The 18,844-nt window shown below is 51.6% G+C and overlaps 5 protein-coding genes across 5 annotated transcripts; 2 read left to right on the top strand and 3 right to left on the bottom strand.

Moving 5' to 3' along the window:
• Window positions 1-2,431: 2,431 nt before the first annotated feature.
• On the bottom strand, window positions 2,432-4,253 carry BCR38DRAFT_5658 (ACT domain-containing protein). The gene is made up of 3 exons (XM_040865479.1): window positions 3,922-4,253; window positions 3,309-3,749; window positions 2,432-3,248 (listed from the first exon to the last, which is right to left on the bottom strand). The coding sequence occupies exons 1-3, from the start codon at window positions 3,949-3,951 to the stop codon at window positions 2,604-2,606; spliced, it is 1,116 nt and encodes a 371-aa protein (XP_040720809.1). The 5' UTR covers window positions 3,952-4,253; the 3' UTR covers window positions 2,432-2,603.
• A 2,422-nt stretch (window positions 4,254-6,675) lies between these two features.
• Window positions 6,676-8,487, bottom strand: BCR38DRAFT_329520 (methyltransferase domain-containing protein; the record flags this gene model as incomplete). Its single annotated transcript, XM_040854890.1, has 1 exon — window positions 6,676-8,487. One exon carries the CDS (start codon window positions 8,485-8,487, stop codon window positions 6,676-6,678), a length of 1,812 nt encoding a protein of 603 aa, XP_040720808.1.
• Window positions 8,488-8,626: 139 nt separating this feature from the next.
• On the top strand, window positions 8,627-9,825 carry BCR38DRAFT_381599 (SNARE domain-containing protein). The gene is made up of 2 exons (XM_040857416.1): window positions 8,627-8,922; window positions 8,989-9,825. Exons 1-2 carry the CDS (start codon window positions 8,876-8,878, stop codon window positions 9,689-9,691), a joined length of 750 nt encoding a protein of 249 aa, XP_040720807.1. The 5' UTR covers window positions 8,627-8,875; the 3' UTR covers window positions 9,692-9,825.
• Window positions 9,826-9,859: 34 nt separating this feature from the next.
• Window positions 9,860-12,004, bottom strand: BCR38DRAFT_5565 (GLE1-like protein-domain-containing protein). Its single transcript, XM_040865471.1, has 2 exons — window positions 10,856-12,004; window positions 9,860-10,808 (listed from the first exon to the last, which is right to left on the bottom strand). The coding sequence occupies exons 1-2, from the start codon at window positions 11,729-11,731 to the stop codon at window positions 10,029-10,031; spliced, it is 1,656 nt and encodes a 551-aa protein (XP_040720806.1). The 5' UTR covers window positions 11,732-12,004; the 3' UTR covers window positions 9,860-10,028.
• A 1,561-nt stretch (window positions 12,005-13,565) lies between these two features.
• BCR38DRAFT_453817 (uncharacterized protein) lies at window positions 13,566-17,820 on the top strand (the record flags this gene model as incomplete). Its single annotated transcript, XM_040861637.1, has 5 exons — window positions 13,566-13,695; window positions 13,792-15,213; window positions 15,244-16,328; window positions 16,379-17,733; window positions 17,781-17,820. The coding sequence occupies 5 exons, from the start codon at window positions 13,566-13,568 to the stop codon at window positions 17,818-17,820; spliced, it is 4,032 nt and encodes a 1,343-aa protein (XP_040720805.1).
• Between the last annotated feature and the right edge of the window lie 1,024 nt (window positions 17,821-18,844).

Genomic DNA, 18,844 nt, shown 5'->3' with positions numbered 1-18,844 from the left:
CATGTAGAGAATTACTAAGATCGGGAGCAACACCAGTATCCATTATGGCGGGATGGTGGGATGGTTACTATTCTGTGAACTTTTGTAATGTAAGGGATTTCGATCGTCGTAAGACTGGTGTATACTTGGAGTTACTCGTTGCCCTTTCAAGTAGACCTCTCACACACCATCTGCTGGCCAAGCTATCGTGTCGTATATACCACTAGAGTGGTGTTGTCTGCTTCACAGAGGCGTTTGGTAATTAAAACGTCACCAGGTGGAAACGGGATGCTTTTATTGCTTGGTTGCATTCGTTCAAATCTTTGCGCCTTCTAATGCTTCACATCTTCACTTGTATTTGCTCTCTAGTTAAATTTTACTGCAGTCCAGTGGATGTATCATAAGGAATCCATACGCACGGCTCCTTATTTTTGGTACGTTCCCATTCAGAGAAAATGAACTTGCTCAAGGCTCGTCGAGGTGTTGTCGAAGCCAGACACCGAATACCCATCCAGGAACAGTCTTTATTGCAATTTTCGATATCCATGGAAATATGTTGGCGCTCCTTTAGACCGTTCATGTAATTGTCCACACTGAGCTAGAAAGACCGAAGTGATAGGTTGTGGGTGATACAACTGGTTAGCAAGCATACACCGTATTTGAGATCAGGACAAGGACGATCTTCTGATCAACCGCTCAGACTCCTCATTTGCGATATGTGCGTAATCAAACCATCGTGGAATCAGAGCATTTGGAATGTAGGTCATCTGTGATCAAAGTGACAACGACAAGCCCATTAATCCCGAGCCTACAAATCATACTCGCTCCTTCCCGTGACCTTGCTCTCCTGCGACACTGAAAGGTCGCTAGTCAATTCCCTCTTTCAAGTGTGTTTAGAGTATATCATCGAGCAAAACTTAGCACGGCTTGGGCGGCCACCTTGTTCAGCATAGGCGTCAGACATAAGTTGGACATCTCGAGATAAGTACTGCCGTGGGTACCTGCATCACCTGGGTTATTCTTGCAAGCTTCATTGACAAGGCAAGAATATTGATGTGTAGCAAGTAGATCAAACCCCCACCTCAACAGATATTGATACGCAAAAGTAACACTTTGGAGATTCCAAGTAGCGGAATCCTAAATTAGGAGCTGTCTGTTCTGTTGAAAGCTAAGATGAAAGTTTTGGTGCTAGGTTTCATTATGTTAGTCATCTTCAAGGACACAGTATATGAATACAACACTATTATTGAGCGGTTCCTGTAGGACTTGTATGTCGTCTACAGCTTGTATGACTTCAACTTCTGTCAATAACATAGAAAAAAGCTTTTACCTAGTCCGCATGGGTGATAATGAACCTCTCTAGATATACTTCAAATATATGTGCAAGGCCAACTTTGAGTTATAATAATCTTAAATATCCCAATTATGCTTACTCACTGATAGTCTTAAGCCTTCGAATTCATATTGAATATATTAGGCCCATTGTTTTAACCTGAATCCCAAATACCAGGGTAATATCAGCATTTCGGACTTCCTAGAGTTGTTACATAGAGCGCCACCAGTTTCTGCGACCTAAGCGAGGCAACTGCCAACTGCCTCGGAAGCCAGCTAAGTACCCAGGTAGGATTACTAAAATAGCATATAATCAGCTGTACAAACAAGATGAACAGACAGATTATGAGAACCACAACCCGAAACGTCCAAAGCGTTGCGGTAAAGTCGGGTTGAATATGTCACCGGGTAAGATTTGGCCACAGCTCAGAACTCAGGGTGGACCATAGGGGGGAATGTTGGAAATACCCGTATAGTCCCAACCCTTTATCCAGGTAGAGCTAGCGCGACGATGGGAAGGGACGACAGATTACGCAGACATCGAGAATGAAAATATGCTCATCTTAACTGGACGAGAAACAGCCACTATACCTAAACCCTTGGCCAACCACTTGGATTGGCTGAACATGCTTACCCACAAGTGGCTGTAGAGTAGTGATCTGGGCTTGGTACAAGACACTCTCGACCTGCCTCACATGACATTGCTCATGGACACCCGAACGCTAGAGGAGAAATCAAGAGCACCAGCATAAACTTGGAGAGACCGTCTATTGCTGATTCCTCTATGAAAGCCAGTTGCAACATATCTACAAAAGCAGAGGGCGGCAAGGCAGAACACAGCAACAGTCAAAATTTGTACTCCTGTTTCTCCATGGCTTGGACGCCAACCCCCCCTCCTTTCGCAAATCAAGACGTCACCGCCCAAGGCAAACCGAGAAGAACGACATAAAGATGTGCCTGCCTCCTCCGAGGCCAAGCCGGGGTATCTTCTATGCAACTTGACGGATTCCGGTTTCCCTTAAAAGGTATTGTCTATTCCTACACAGAACGCCAGAAACAAAACGGAGTTTCTTTTACACAGATTGCCAACTTGCCTCTTTCCTGAATGATGCTGCCGAAAATGCTCGTTACTTATCCACTTCCACATTACAACGCCAATTTTTTTTAATTCTGTTTTGCGAGAGGGGTAATAGTCGTTAGAATATCCCGTGGCTCGTATGAATCCCATCCTTTCCGACCATCCTAAGATGGGCTCGGTGTGTCGTATAAGAGGCGGCTTGTCTTGACTTTGCTCATTCTCTGACCAAAAGAGGCCTCAAGACCTCGAGCGCCTTCATAGACTGCTCGCACGACAAGATAACAGCACCCGCTCGGGCCGTCGAAAGGTAAGAGAGCTCCCCACTGACGCCAGTCTCTGCCATGCGCATCTCTGATACGAGTTTCCCCGCGATACCGCAGACGATGCCTGTTGCCTCGAGCGGAAGGTTCTCAAGATCCAGAAATATGGGCACGAGGTCGCCGTCCGTGTCTCCGACTAGTGAGTCACCAAATACCGAGAGGTGGGATTTGTCCAGAAGCAGGGAAGGTGGATCCTCGTGCGCGAGCGTCATGGAGAGAAATCTAGGGTATGGGTACGTGACGAGGACGGCAATAAGACTGGTGTACAGTTTTGTGTCGACGTTGTCGAGCCAGCTGCGACGATGACCGTTGCTGTTTGTGCCGCGCCTGCTGGTTGCGGGTCGCAGGCCGAAGTCGCTCATTTGCGTCGCGTCCACATCCCTTCCAGAGCAGTTCACAAGAATGAGGCCGTCTGCGACGTGGGGAACCACATCGCGCTTCTTGAGGAGCTCAAAAGTCCGTACTTGCAACTCGGCCACATTGGAAGGGGGCGGTGTCGAGGGAGGCTGGGTGGTAACACTCGGGCCTCTGGCATGTGCCTGCGGCGATACGAAGACCGATTCTTCCTCGGAGAACTCGAAGCCGCGGGCTAGGAGTGCCTGTACCACAGTCTGCCGATCTTTTGTGGGAACCAAGATGAAGTCCGAATAGTATGTCGTGATGAAGAAAATGGGGATTCCAGCCAGCGCAAGGGGCGATGTCAGCTCCATGACTCGGCTCCCCGCATCCATCCCAGCACTGATAACCGACAGAATCAGGTATGAGTCTTTGGAGATGGCGACCGTCTTAGACACATCCCGCGGGAGGTTTCTGATGACCGGTTCGAACACTTTCTTGGCCCAGTTATTGTGGCACACCACCGAGCACTCCACAGGGGTTATACTGATGTTGAGGAACCCATGCTTGTTGTCTATACTTAATCCCTCCACATATTCATCCGCGTTGTCCGTGCCGCCTTGGGGTAGCAGAACCTGAAGAATTGGTTGCAGGAATATCGGGTATAGCCCGAGAGGAATGTGAACGAGGCTGAAAGTTCCCTCCTATCGTCGGTTGGTCAGTGTGTGTCTGACTGTCGCATCGAGTCGCATGCCCAGGAGGTGCCCCGCCAATATATATAACTCGAGAGCCGAGTCGCAATATGGACGATGTCAGACAGTCATGGAGTCGAGCACTCCGAGACGGCAAAAGCGGATTGAGGATCAATTGACTTACAAGAAACGATATTTGACTCGGAGAATTCATTTTCACCGTACTTTGCTCTTATGTCCGAGGGAGCGCAACCTCGCGACTTCTTCATCCGACCTCGCTGAAGTAGTTAGGGGTGGGGTGATGGACCCCTAAAAGTGCACGGATGGCGGCCCTGACACCAAAAAGATTCTCGAGTCGTGATTGGCGTCGCGGAGGTTTATTGTCTGGTAAGGTGCAATTGATGGTTCGGTTTCCAGGTCTCAGACGTTGAAGTAGTGTGTACGCACAAGGACACCACTGGAATTAGAAGGCACAGACGAGAAAAAGAGAAAAAGAGAAAATAAAAATTTATGTAAGCTTCGGTCAAAGTGACGCAGCTGGACAAAGGGAAACTGTAGTATGGTGTCAAGAGATAGGGTCCACGATAAGACTTGAGTCGCAGATTTTGAGGGAACTAGGCTAGACCCTCGTCACAGCGACAAAGGACGCTTTGTTTCTCTCGGTGAATGTGGGCATCGAAAACGGCTCAAACTCTGACAGAGATCCAAAATAGCGCCGCCGTATAACACCGCACTGCAGGATGTGGGGTCGGGTGACGGGCTCTTCTCTGGTTGTTGGTGTTGCTGTCAAGGCGCCAGCCAGCCTGCCTCGATAGATAAATGCGTGGGTTGATCGAACGAAGGGCCGGGCGGGTACGATGCGATATGCGCGATGCGATGCACCCGCAGCGAGCCCCCAAAATCACCAGGGGAATCTCCGGCTTGACGACGACGTCAGGCGACGTAAATGACAATACCCTAACTTACGTACGTACATGACCGACCGGTGAGGCGAGGGGTAAGTGCTTGGAATGTATATATATATGTGTAGACGGCCTACTGCACGTAGCTAGCTTCCTCGTCAGGTTGCGAAGTAGCTATGCTGCTTAGCTGTTCCTGGGGGAAGGCGGCTAACGATATCATGGCTGATATTTCCCAGAAGGGTATGCCGCTGGCGTGCGGCAGTCCCCCTCCATGAATGATACCATAAGCGCCAGTTGGGCGCGTGGTCGATGGTCCCAGGGCGAGAAGCGACGGACTAGAGGGGTTTGGGACGGCATTGCAGCAATGCCCTTGAGTTTGTAAAATGATATGTTACCGGGCTGCAACTGCTGCATCCTCCCTTGTCTTGTCCGTAACCCAAGAACGTGGGGGCTGCAATCACTGCATATCTGCACGATGATGTCTCAGCCCAGTTCGCCAGCGCGGGGTTGGCGTCAGGACCAGGCTCTCAATTCGTCTGGCAGTGCTTAAGTAACATGATGATGAACCAGCTGGTCTTCATAATCACATCATTGAAGATTGAGTGGTTGAAAGCCCTATAATCGCTACGCCCTGCTGCGGGTATGCAAGCTGGGGAATAAATATGCAACGGTGACGGAGTTCTGGCCGGTGCTACTTTCGATAAGGGAACTGGATATTGCCCCGCACTTTTCCAGCAACGTGCATTGGGCTACCTGCGACAGAAGGCGTCATTTGTTGCTCAAGTGAGTGAGTGAGTGCAGGAAGGTTCCTGGATATGTTCTGCCTTGGTTGCACGGATAGCAGACTCAATCGAGTGGGCTCCTTTTTGAAAACTGACTTTACATACTACTGAGGACATTCCTGTGTTGCGAAAGGCGAATCACCAGATTTCCAAAGCCGTACCTTTCTTTCAGAAAAGCCTCAAACATCCCGCGAAGATACTTGTATTGATTCGACCTCATGTCGCTTTCTCATGCCATGTAGGATCACCCGCAGAGGGCCACGCTGACAGTCGCTGTGGTCATATTGATAGCATATGTCTACTATGTAGTATGATCCTGTCATAGTGTCTGAGTGCTCGGGATACTGACTCGGTTGAAACACACCAAGAACATGCGGCCTTATGTGGTTGAGCGTGCTAAGGTGCATGTCGGACTATTGCCGTGTCATTGCTATGCAGCGTCAATCTATTCCCCGATACCTATCAAGGGTCCTGTACCGACCGCGATATCACGCCGCGGATCCTATCGAACATTCCCGCTTCTGTCATCAGATGAAGTCATGTCACCGATAAGGAACATTGCCAAAGATCCATCGATGCGTCCACGGCAGATACGGACATCTAACAATGTGTCGCCGACAAGAACTGCAGCATCGATATCAGCAACCAGCCGCGAGTTTCATCGGAGCAATCGAGCCCCATACATATTGGCTCGGGTTCGTGCAGGGTCAAGGTTCGATCAGTTGGCTATCAGATCTTCCCCTGTCAACCTGCCGCGAGCTAGGCCTAAAGCCAATTAGAAGGCTTCAGCTCCTCGGTATGCTGTATCGGGGCTTCTGGTAACAACACACCCTAGCAACTGAATCTGGGCCAATCTGGCAGTGGGATGAGTGCCCTTGGAATCCGAGTTCATGCATGACATCAATCTGCTTCGGAGTGCCCAGAATGAGTATGCACGAATCGAGTCGAATTAAAGTGCCCAGCGACGTATCGCGTCCGACCCAATCTTGAGCCAACGTCCGTTGCGGGACCGCGATAGGAAAACGGAGCTACGTCGTGGTTTGCTGATACAACAGCGGTGGCCCGACAAGAAGCGATACGAGAAGTTTTCGGTGACCACGTTGTCGTGGGCACCCAGCAGTCTTGGAGGGTGGACGTTGGTCTCAATACTTAGAGAATCGAAGCACTCTCAGCTCCTTCACAACCAGCTTCCAGATCAGTCCCGTCGTGAGGCATGTACCCCTACTCCAGTGACATTGACACACCCACTCGTGGTCATTGGGCCTCTTCACCGGCGATGCAACGAACCAGATGGGAGGTACGTTTTTTCATGCCGACCACAACGAGGTTTCGAGGGCTTTCTCGATAGTCGAAGACCGTTTCAACCCAACACTTGTCCACAATATCGGAGTGTTGCTTCAAGAAGAGCCAACGATCAGTTACGATCATAGACTCAACCACCCCCGCGCTAAAAGCCATCAAACTCCAAATCGCGCTTAATTCCCTCTTACGGGGTTTGTAGATTTCTTCATATATGGCAATCTCCTCGTCCGTGATGTCGCCCATTTTCTCTTGGACAACGTCACAGTACTCGCGATAGTCCGACTGTGTTGTAAGCTTGGCCACAGCCCCTCTCACATATGAATGAAGCGACTTGTAGCAACTCTTTCGCAGAGATCCAATGATGACGGGATTTGTGCTGGTGTTGAAGGGGCTTTCCTCTGCGCTCTGCTCATCCGGATGGTGGCGTATCTTTGAAATGACTCCCTTATCTAGGAATATCTTCTGAAGAACAGCACGAAAGAAGTGACGGGTGAAGAAGTCGTCACTATCCTGTTCGCCCCAGTTATGAGGCGCTTGGCACGCCATCATCCGAGCAGTGATGTTGAAGCCGATGCCGGCTTCTTTGTACTTGCGGAGTCGCTCACTCATAGGAAATCCCTGGGGGTCCTGTTTCGCCGACTCCCTGATAACTCGTCCATTGAGAGGCTGAAGACTCGGACGCATGCCAGCGAGTTTGTAGGTCTGAGGGCCCAACTTTTCGGTCATCAGATTGTAGCAACATCCAACAATAGCTACTGCTCGAACGTTTGCGTTCAAGATAAGAGATCGGATCCCCATATGGGAAAGGTTGCCACATGAATGTATCGAGACCGCCATCAGCCGTGGTCCGCTCGACTCTTGTTGTTCCGCGTCTGCATTTCCTTTCAAGTGACTCATGACGTCTGACAAATCTCCCGATTCGAGCTGTCCGGATATGTATCGTATGAAACCTTTGCCATCCTCTGGAACGTATGTCGCCTGTAATTCTCTTGTGGGTCTGAAATCAACCACGTATTTCTCCAGCGTTTCCTTTGTAGGTTTTGCTGCTCTTTTGAGCACCCTTTCGTCGATATCTTCCCCCGATCTCATGCTGTCCAGTTTTTGTTGCCACAGCTTCTTATTGCGCATGACTTTCTCTTTTCCAGCAATACCAGCGTGCATATCCAATTCCTTCGCCCCCTTGATATTATGCTCTCGACCTTCAACCGCAACAATGTGCTTGTTGTATGGCGAACTAGCCAGAGCTCTTCCCAGGTAGTTCTGACCACTGCCAAAATCAACGAAATGGCTTATTTCCTCGCCCGATATAGCAGCAATGTCCCCAGCAAGTTTGTCCACATAATTTGCAAAGTGGCTCACTTCGTGCACCTTCTTTGGCTTCATGCCCACGGCTACTTGCCGCGACAATTTTGGCATTTTCTCCTGCGCCGTCTTGTGGGACCTGACCAGCGAAAACCTCCTGATGTCTTTGATGTATTGTAGGAGGCTCGCTGGTGGTTGGGGATCTGAGAGTGAGTTCAGATCATCTCTCATTAGCACATCCAGTAGAGTCATGGAACCACATTGTAGAAGGTATTTCTGCCAATCCGGCGGTACAATGAGTTGGAACAACTCGGGTTCGTGCGTGAAGAAATCCAGAATGTGCACACCACCGCATAGTGTCTGGAATATTGCAGAGGTAGTTGCGAACTCGAGAAGATTGTCAACATATTCGTCAGTACTTTCCCAGCAATCTGGGTGTGGAAGTGGCTTTTTGGGTATCATGATGATGTTTATCCGCACGGGATCTTGAGATGCTGTAATATGACTTGGTTCGTATTTATCTTGCCGCGCATGTCTTGAAGTTGTGTTGTTTGAAGAAAAATATTCGAATTCTTCTCTTGCTGGTCCGGTGCCTAAAATTGACTATTTCCACCAGACTGCCCATGTACGAAGTACGTACCTCCACTATGAGATACACTGATCCCTGCGCATCTCCCGACATCTTTCCGAACAATGAGTTCAGGGACACGCAGCGTCATCCTCCACGAACACCTAGCTTCAGCGTCGCGTCTCATTTGTCAACCTGACCTTATGGGCCGCAAAACGTTTGATTCATAACTGCACGCAGATGTAGACAGTCAATGCTTTTTCGCGCGTTAAACCCGGCAGGATGATGTCCTTGACGAACGAGGAGGATCCTTTCCTCCAGGTCCAACAGTGCGCGTTCCAAAAAGAAAACCACCTTGAAAACACCACTCGTGAATGCTAACAAAATCCCACCAGAGATGTCCTCTCCCAACTCCAATCCACTCGGCCCCTATTCGCCTCCTACCTGCGCATCCGCTCCCTGTCCACGACCACCATATCACCCGAGCTAAGCTCCGTGCGTGCCGACCTCGAATCAGCCCTCGCATCCCTGAGCGAAGACCTCGCTGACCTGACTGAGTCCGTCAAAGCCGTCGAGTCGGACCCCGTTCAATATGGCGTATCGATGTCAGAGCTTAAGCGGCGGCAGCGGCTAGTGAAAGAAGTCGGGGGCGAGATCGAGGACATGCGAGAGGAACTGAGCAAAAAGGTCGACAGCTCAGCAGCGGCGCGGGCAGCTAGACAAGCGGCTAACAACGAGCTTCCTGACCCGAATGCCTTCGCCATCGGCGATGGCGATGAGGGTGACAACTACACCGAGTTCGAGCATCGGCAGCAGACGCTGATGATGCGGGACCAGGACGAGACACTCGACGGGGTGGCCATGACGGTGGGGAATCTGAGGCGGCAGGCTGATGATATGGGTCGGGAGCTCGAGGAGCAGCGCGAGATGCTTGAGGTCGTGGATAACGCGGCTGATCGCGTCGGCAGTAGACTGGCAACCGGGGTGGCAAAACTAAATCACATTGTGCGGCAGAACGAGGATAGGTGGAGCGGGTGCTGTATAGGTGTTTTGATTATGGTGTTGATTATACTGCTGGTCCTGCTCTTGATACTATGACGGACCTGGTGCTGGGAAATGGCACTGACGTACCGTGACTAATTGGGATGGTTTATCTTTCGTCATTTGGTCACAGAGTAATCATTGCACCGAAGGGCTGCAATGGCACATGTCCATTTTGCTCATTCATGGATACGTCTGTCTTGTATATTCAAAATACCGTGCTTGGGTACGCAGACGAAACAAGAGCACGCATATAACTTCGCTACAATGCGCTACATGGGATACCTTTCGTTGGGACCGTCGGCACCAATCCCTTAACGTAAGGGAGGCCATAACTTTGGCTTGCACGCGTTCGTGCTCCAATACCGAGTATCATACATCATTGATATGCCCTTTAGTTGAGATCTAAGCCAAGATCCCTTTTATACATCTGGGCTACGACCTGAAGTCCACCCACTCCAGGTGTGTTGTTTGGTGCTTTCCCTGGAAACTCGACCAGAGCCCTTCGTAACGCCACAATGGCCGCGCTGCCGTAGAGATGGATAAACTTCTCCTCATACAGCTGAATCATGGATTTTAGGACCACACATTGAGTATTGGATATTTCCGCCGGCGGGGTATTGACAATACTTGCCATGGTTGTCCAGTATCGGGAGGGTGGCCAAGGGTTCGTGTTAGGCGACCTAGAGAAATCCCGCAAAGCCAGGGATGCATAACCAACTCCTAGACCCGTCATGCGGTCAATATGTTGTTGCTCTGTGATCCAGGCCCCGCCCTCCTTCTTCCATCCGAGGCGTGCTCGACCCTGTTCTGTCTTCTCGCTTCCCCTATAGCCGAAGACGACGGGGCATACAATACGAAATTTTGCCATCAGAATATCAATCAGCGATTTTCCACGCCAATGGAAATCCTTCATCGAAAACATCTGAGCGGCTATGACGCCGACCGGGTCCGCATTCCTAGGGGCAGCACCGCACTCGTTAATGAATTGGTTGATGATACCCTTGGCTAGGGCATTGAGAAGGTACAAGAACAGTGATGGCAACTGGGGCGCATTATGCACCGCGCCCTCAACTGGCTCCCGCTTGTCGACAGTATAATCAGAAGGGTCAACCAGGGCACTGGGTACCTGACCGCTTAGAGCTTCCGACAAGAGGCCTTTTATTCTTTCAAGCTGGATCTGTGTCAGCTGGATCTACGTATTGCAAGCAACATGCTTACCTGTTGTTTGTTGGCACCCTTCCCGCCCGTAAGCTGGCCTAAGCTCTTTCGAATCTCTCGTCGCATATCTCCCATGCGTGTCTTCAGTGCCATGTTTGATTTCGTCTGCTCCAACAGGTATGCTCGTAACTGCTTGAGATTCTTATGAATCTCAGCATATCGATCTCCTTGTGCGACCAGTGGTTGTATTGGTGCAGAAGGTATAGCTGGCTTGACTTCTTGTGCTGGTGCCGCTGTAGTCGACCCATTAACTGCTGGTCCTGGTGTCAGCTGCGTAAAGGGGTTTGAGACAGCGCTTGTAGACTTGGAAAATGGTGAGGGTGCTGTCGGTGTTAGCCCCGGTGCTGTTTCGGTAACCTTTGAAGCATGACCATTCACCTGGGGCGCGGATGGTGTAGGCAAAGGTGCGAACGGTACCGCTGTCGAAGCGATTCCCGGATGCTCAACAGCTGTAGCAGGCTTCGGCACAGGGCCGGCGCCATTGACGATTGGTTGAGGTGCTGCAGCTTCTTGTAGAGGCGGCCGGGGCGGTTTTGGGGGTAGCTTCGGGATGCTCTGGGCTTCAAGATCTCGTAATCGCTGCTCCTCATCTCGAAGCTTTTTCTCGCGCAGTAGACGCTCTTCTTCTTTTCGCTGGGCAGCGAGAACATGTAATTCCTGTTCTCGAAGTCGCTGCAGTTCTAGCTGGTGCTCGTGGAGTCGAATGACCCTGACAGCTTCGTCTCGGACGCGATCATGTTCGGCTCGTGCCTTCGCAAGAGCTTCTTTGTGATTCAGCTCACTGTTTCGATCGTCCGACAGGAAATCCGAGAACCTAGTCTGGTCGGGACTCGACCATTGCGCGCTGCGTCGCGGCGCGGGCGAAGAATCCGCCATGTTTATTCCTTTACAGCTGTAACCTCATCGTAAAACGTCGCGAAATAAACCAAGAGAGGGAGAGTGGCTTTCGTGGATGGGGTGGCAGGCCACGAGATGATGCTCTAGGACGAGGAATTTCACTTGCCGGCTTGGACGCGGTGCAATTCACGAACAACGGCAAGCTTTTGGCGGAAGACGTGGAGGAGCATTGAATCGATTACATGAGGTAGCACACAAGGCGTTGATTGGCTGAATTCAAAGTTGGGTGGTTTTCTGGGTGATTTTCTGCCGAATTGCATTTTGCTCAAAACGGATATTTGGGGTCAGGGCGGTGAAAGGCTCTGGCTCCCTGGTCCTCACCTTCCACTACGATTCTTGAACCAATCTACCAATCCACTTGAGGTTGGTGGTGTTTCTGGTCGCCTTCTTATGGCCCCCATTTGTCGATTGAGGCTGGCAATCCCCCAGGATAGCTCACTTTTCGGGGAAACGATCGACGCTTTCCATGCGTTATGTGGTCATCTTTGGAAAATGAATACGAAGGCTTCAATATGACTATGGTGTCATGATGACTACGTTCATCAGAACAACAATGATCAGTGCTAGTAGCAACACGCCACAGTGCGCGGTAGCACTAGCATCCTCGAAGTTGTGTCAAGTAAAGAGGAGGCACTTGCGTGTTCAGGATCGGCCCCATTCAAGCAATGATATCTTGTTTTGCAGTGTTGCGCAAAACCTCGTAGCGTTGCTTCAGGGAATCAAAGCCATCCGCACTTGAGGCATCAAACATGGGGCTTTTGCCCCTTGAAGTACGTGTACAGGTAGCAGTCCCTTCTCACTAGGTCCAGCATGGAGAAACACGATAATGGGCAAGTCTCTCAAGGTTGTTCTAAAGCATTCTAATGTCCAGTTGACAACTGACTAGCGTAGTGGTGTAGCATAAATTCACGGACGAAAATGGCTTGAAGGTTGAAGTGGCCAATGCTGCTTGAAATAGCTCGAGCTTCAAGAGAATCCCCAACTGGTGCTTATGGAGCCGCCCGGTTTTCCGATCAGTTAGGAATTGGCCAAATGCCTTAGACTTAGAGAAGATAGAGAGCCAACAATGAATTGGGATGTTCACTATTGTCAGTCTGTCCGTACCTATTAGGCACAGTCGGCTTTGTGGGAAAGTGTCGTCACTGCTCTAACCTGCGAAAAAGGACACCTTGGGCAGGTGTTCAGCAGCGGGAACCCGCAAACTTTACAAGGCCACCCGGGCAGCGACTGACGACGCTAAAATACAAACAACCCCAAAATGCCCCAAGCCACGCCTGAGATGAGTGGGTGCTCAACCAAGGTCTCCGCAGCTGCCACAAAAAGCCAATTAACAGACTGAGCGAGTTCTAGGCGACCTTATGTCGGGCTGGGCCTGTTCTAGGTAAAGCCTGCCTCACATCTAATCCTTGACCTTTCCTGCTTGCTTCCCGTCTGGCGGCGCTGGCCTTGAGCATCCTCCACACATTTCTCCTCCCTCCATCGTCGTCACCATCTTTCCGATCCCCCATCTTCCTACCTCAGGATTCTTGACACTCCTTCTTACCACCCACCAGCTTTCACTGATAGTCACCAGCAACAAGCAACTTCATCCTCTCATTCAACCCTCCTTTTGTTTAGTCGCAAAAGTCCACGCAATAACGAGCAGTTAGACAACACGTCTTCGCTAGCTACCAACACCTTATCTGTCCATCGACAAATATCCACACAAGCTCCAGCCAACATCAGATTCACCCCTGACATCAACTTATTACACTCGCCCGACCACCATTGACCTCTACTTGCACCCGACGTGCCATTTGGCTGCTTGCCCGCCATGGAGCAGCAGAACCAGCAGCCTCCCACGGGAGGCGTCCCTGGCCCGACTGGCCGTCGCTTGCACATTGCCCATCGCCGCAGCCCCTCTGAGCTGACCCCCTTGATGAGCATGTTTGCGAACCCTGGAAGTGAGTTTACATATTTGTCAAATACTAATATTGTCTCTCCATGTAACCCTTTTTTGGTTGAGCTACGGACCTCGAGTTAACGTCTTCCGTCTGCAGTGGAGCAGCTTGCTATCCAGCAGCAGATTGAGCTGTTGCAGCAACAGCAGCAGCAGATCCAGGCCACGCACCAACAGTACATGAATATGGGCATGATGCCACCGGGTCAGCCATTCAACCCGCTGCAGCCGATGGCCAATATGTCGCCGCAGTCAGCGTTCCAGTTTCCCAATCAGCTTCCACAGCAGCAGAACGTCGCAATGGGCGCTCCTAGCCAGCCCATGTCACACCGCCGTAATCAGTCGGCATTGCCCAATATGGGCATGGGACCTCCTCCCGCTCCTTCTGCCGGAGCGTCCGGTTCTACCTTCGGTCAGTTTGACAATTCGCAGGCCCAAGGCCGGGAGAACGCGCCTCGAGGAGGGCGAGGTGGCGGTTCGGGAGGCGGTCACCAGCGAAGACACTCTCTGGCGCTCGCAGATGCCAAAAAGGCCGCGGAACTTGCTCAGCAAAAGCGCACCACTTCTGGATTTCAGTTCCCGGGGCCCGGCGCTTCCGAGGGAGCCCCTGCGGAGGAAGCGAAACCTACAGTCACTGATACCCCTATTGCGCAAGGTTCATCTACCCGTGGTGGTCGTGGTGGAGGCCACGGACGAAGCCAGAGCATGGCGGTTGGTGCGAATGGCCGAGGAGGGCGCGGCGGGGCAGCAAACTTCAACAACAATAACAATAACGAGGGTGCTGCTACTCAGCAAGGAAACGAGTTCCGACGGGGCGGCGGCTCTGGCGGTCATGCTCGATCGTCGTCGCGGAACTTTGAAGGCAACTGGCGTAACAACCAAGCCCAGAATCAGGGACAGGACCAGGGAGGTCAAGGACAGCAACCTTTCCAGCCAGGCCACCGAAGCCGCGGCTCCATCAATCAGTCTGTCTCTTCAATTGGTGCATTCCAGTATCCCGGCCAACCCCAATTGGTGCAAATGCCCGGTCAGATGCCCATGATGCAGATGTATCCCAACCAGCAGCTCAACCCCATGCAGCTGAACCAGCTCCAAGCTCTCCAAGCTGCCCAGATGAACGGCCAGCATCTTGTTGGTTTGCAGGGCAGTCAACATGCGCCTCAGTTGGGTGGCCAGAATCAGCAACAACAGAGGAAGACGCTTTTCACTCCTTATCTTCCTCAAGCAACCCTGCCTGCGCTGCTCGGCGATGGGCAGCTCGTGTCGGGTATCCTTCGAGTAAACAAGAAGAATCGTAGCGATGCTTACGTTTCGACTAGCGATGGTCTGCTCGACGCAGATATCTTCATCTGCGGAAGCAAAGATCGTAACAGAGCATTGGAAGGTGATCTTGTTGCCGTCGAGCTGTTGGATGTTGATGAAGTGTGGGGCCAGAAGCGCGAGAAAGAAGAGAAGAAGAAGCGAAAGGATATCACAGATACGCGGTCGGGATCTACCAACGGCAATTCTCAGTCGCACTCTGGTAACGGTGACGATGCTAACATAGGCGAAGGTGGCATCCGCCGTCGCGGCAGTCTGCGTCAACGACCTACCCAGAAGAAAAATGATGACGTTGAAGTTGAAGGCCAGAGCCTGCTGCTTGTGGAGGAAGAAGAGATCAACGACGAGTCCAAGCCTCTTTACGCTGGACACATTGTTGCAGTCATTGAGCGCGTTGCTGGGCAGATGTTCTCCGGCACATTGGGACTGCTGCGTCCTAGTAGCCAGGCTACTAAGGAGAAGCAGGAGGCTGAGCGGGCTGCCAGGGATGGCGGTCGGCAGCAAGACAGCCGCCAGCAGGACAAGCCCAAGATTGTCTGGTTCAAGCCTACGGACAAGCGTGTGCCCCTCATTGCCATCCCCACGGAGCAAGCCCCGAGAGATTTCGTAGAGAAGCATCAGGATTACGCGGATCGCATCTTCGTTGCGTGCATTAAGCGCTGGCCCATCACTTCCTTGCATCCTTTCGGCACCCTTGTCGAACAGCTAGGCAGGATGGGTGATCTGAAGGTCGAGACCGACGCTCTTCTACGCGACAACAACTTTTCGTCAGACGAGTTCTCGGATGCTGTCCTGCGAAGTGTTGGACTCCAGGATTGGTCAATTGCTAAGGAAGACGAGACTGCTATTAGTGCCCGTCGCGACTTCCGAGGCGAGACGACCTTCACCCTCGACTTGGCGGGCACCGAAGAACTTGGAGATGCGATTCACGTGAAGACGGAATCGGATGGAAAGATCGAGATTGGCATCCACGTCCCCGACATTGCCCATTTCGTCAAGGCCAATTCTCTTGTTGATCGCGAAGCTAAGAAACGCGGCACAGCGGTCCACTTGGTCAACCGCGTCTGCGCCTTACTTCCGCCCAAGATTGCCTCAGAGGTGTGCTCTTTGACGCCCAACGAGGATAGACTCACTGTCAGTGTGGTATTTCGCGTGAACCCGCAGACTGGTGTCGTCGCTGAGGGTGACACTTGGGTCGGCAAGAGTATCATCAAGAGTTCTGGCAAGCTTTCGCTTAAGCATATTGACGATGCTCTCGCGAATCAAGCCGCGTTCAAGCACGAGAGTGTCGAAGTCAAGGACGTTCAGATCCTCAATGTGAGTAACTTATACTACACTGCGTGATGAATGTGACTAACATGATGTAGGCTGTTGCGCACAAATTCCGAGAGGCTCGCTTGGGGTCTGAGGAGGAACCCATCTCTCCTCTCAGGTTACTCCATCAATTGGATGACGAAAATATTCCTATTCAGCACAACATCTTTGACGCCACATCCGGCACCGAAATGGTGGAGGAGCTGCTTCACAGGGCAAACGCGCATGTTGCACAGCAGCTTGCCCAGGGTCTTCCTGAGAAAGCCATTTTGCGCCGCCAAGCCGCACCCAACGCCCGCCGACTGCAGACATTCGTTGAGCGCATGCGTGCCCTTGGCCACGACATCGATACCACCAGCAGCGGAACTGTGCAGAATAGCCTGTTCAAGGTCGACGACGGCGAAATCCGCAAGGGCATGGAGACGCTGCTGTTGAAGACGATGCAGCATGCGAAGTATTTCGTTGCCGGCAAGACGAATAAGTTGATCTGGCCTCACTATGCTCTTAACTTGCCTGTGTACACTCATTTCACTGGTCCGACACGGCGCTATGCCGACATCATCGTCCACCGTCAGCTGGAGGCAGTGCTTTCCGAGGGCAAGATTGAGTACAATGAGGACATCGAGAATTTGGTCAAGACTATCGAATATTGTAACACCAAAAAGGAGTCTGCCCAGAATGCTCAGGAGCAGAGTATTCACATCGAGTCCTGCAGGATCATGGACAAGAAGCGCCAAGAAGTAAATGGCGATCTGATCAGCGAAGGCATTGTTATCTGCGTTTACGAGTCTGCGTTTGACGTTCTGATTCCCGAATGGGGCTTTGAGAAGCGAGTGCATTGCGATCAGCTGCCGTTGAAGAAGGCTGAATTCAGAAAGGAAAAGAGGGTGTTAGAGCTGTACTGGGAGAAGGGGGTTCCTAGCTCCGCTTACGTGCCTGAAGATGAGCGACCCAAGGCAGCTCAATCCCAGAGGATGTCGAACGCCATGGCAGCCGCCAGGCATGCAGAGGAGGCCGAACGAGCCAAGAAGGAACGCGAAGAGGCAGCACGCAAGCAGACGGAGACAGGCACAATTTCTACGGATGATGTGGATGCCCTGTTTGACGATGACGACGATAACGCGTCGGACATCACGGAAGCCATGGCTGGTGCTTCTCTCGCAGAGCGACCCACTCAAAGTGTGCCCGGGTCGCCAACTCGATCTACATCGAATGCTGGCATCCTTCACCGCACTCGGTCTGACTCGAAGGTACCGATGGCGGAGGCTGTTGAAACTCGATTGACCAATAAGGAGAAGTACCTCAAGCTGTTTGCGCTTAGAGAAGAGGGCGGTGACTACATCCAAGATGTCACTGAAATGACCAGAGTGCCCGTGATTCTCAAGACGGATCTGACGAAGAGCCCACCGTAAGTCACACCTGTTTGTTTCACGAATCGTAACCTAACAATAACAGTTGCCTCACGATCCGCTCGCTGAACCCATACGCACTATAATTGCCATGGCGGGAGACGAGGGTGGACGGAAGTCGGTAGGCTTATCGGTTGAGCAGTGTCTATGATAGTAAGCGGGGATGGGCGACGAAAATTAGGGTAGATTGATAGGCCATAGTATAAGCCAACCCGGATGGTATATCTCTTATGTGTCGATAAAACGTTGGTTGGGACGGGCAGATAGACGTAGTGGCTGCCGTAGTTGAAAAGAACGCAAGTGTCACAACTGCCAGTGTGTTCCTAAATGGTATCAAGTGATGTTAGGGAGGACGGTAGACAACAAAGGATATGTCGACGGCGAACACAGTGGACTCGATGCTGGCATTTGAGCATAAGCCGGGGCACACCCTGCCATCCATATACCTCAGGCACGAGGTCTGTCGTTGGTTACACGAAACATGTTGAGGTAAACGAACATCTTGAACTGGCGGGCCGTCTAACTGCGGGCCGCTCTCCAGGTCCACGGACTGAGTGGTCCAGAGCTGGGCCTGCGGTCGATCTTTGGAACAATGCCGGCAGGTTTGCTACTCGGCATGCATATCATCCATTGGCCGGATAGTGCCTGGCTGCCGGGAGCCGTGTTTGCAGCCAGCCTATGGACGCGAAGATCCCGGGAGAGTGTATGAGTGCTATGGTCGCTATGGTCACCATGGGCAGCAGTAGGCGTGGGTGGTGGCCCGTTGGACACATGCAACATCGATGATGCAGACGAATCTGCAGAACGGCCCGGCTTTTGTTTAGAGCTTAGTACGACGGAATTCGATGAAATGCTTGGATATGGTGCCCATCATTCAAACCCGTCACCGGTAGGAAAGCATTGGTTTCGGCGTTTCTGTAGCTACAGGGGGGACCTCTTGGTGGACGATCTCTTCATTGGAGATAAAAAAGCTTGTGTGGCATTATCTACTGCGACTACTGCAGTTCCGATACCCGATGACTCGGGCGTTTTCAGTGAGCCACCAAGTATAGTAAAGTTGACAGTGACAGGACCTGATACTCGTCTGTCTGCGGCTCTAGACCCTTAATG

This window comes from Pseudomassariella vexata (genome assembly GCF_002105095.1).
Source record: "Pseudomassariella vexata strain CBS 129021 chromosome Unknown BCR38scaffold_1, whole genome shotgun sequence".
Lineage (NCBI taxonomy): Eukaryota > Fungi > Ascomycota > Sordariomycetes > Amphisphaeriales > Pseudomassariaceae > Pseudomassariella > Pseudomassariella vexata.
Note: the sequence above shows the minus strand (reverse complement) of the source record. Positions and strands in the feature narration are given on the sequence as shown.

Coding starts and splice junctions, on each gene's coding strand:
- BCR38DRAFT_381599 (XM_040857416.1), top strand. CDS start 8,876: ATGATGTCCTTGACGAACGAGGAGGATCCTTTCCTCCAGGTCCAACA. Junction 8,923..8,988: donor CCTTTCCTCCAGGTCCAACA/GTGCGCGTTCCA, acceptor AAATCCCACCAG/AGATGTCCTCTCCCAACTCC.
- BCR38DRAFT_5565 (XM_040865471.1), bottom strand. CDS start 11,731: ATGGCGGATTCTTCGCCCGCGCCGCGACGCAGCGCGCAATGGTCGAGT. Junction 10,809..10,855: donor AGGGTGCCAACAAACAACAG/GTAAGCATGTTG, acceptor ACACAGATCCAG/CTTGAAAGAATAAAAGGCCT.
- BCR38DRAFT_5658 (XM_040865479.1), bottom strand. CDS start 3,951: ATGAATTCTCCGAGTCAAATATCGTTTCTT. Junction 3,750..3,921: donor CGAGTCAAATATCGTTTCTT/GTAAGTCAATTG, acceptor AACCGACGATAG/GAGGGAACTTTCAGCCTCGT. Junction 3,249..3,308: donor ATCGGCAGACTGTGGTACAG/GCACTCCTAGCC, acceptor GTATCGCCGCAG/GCACATGCCAGAGGCCCGAG.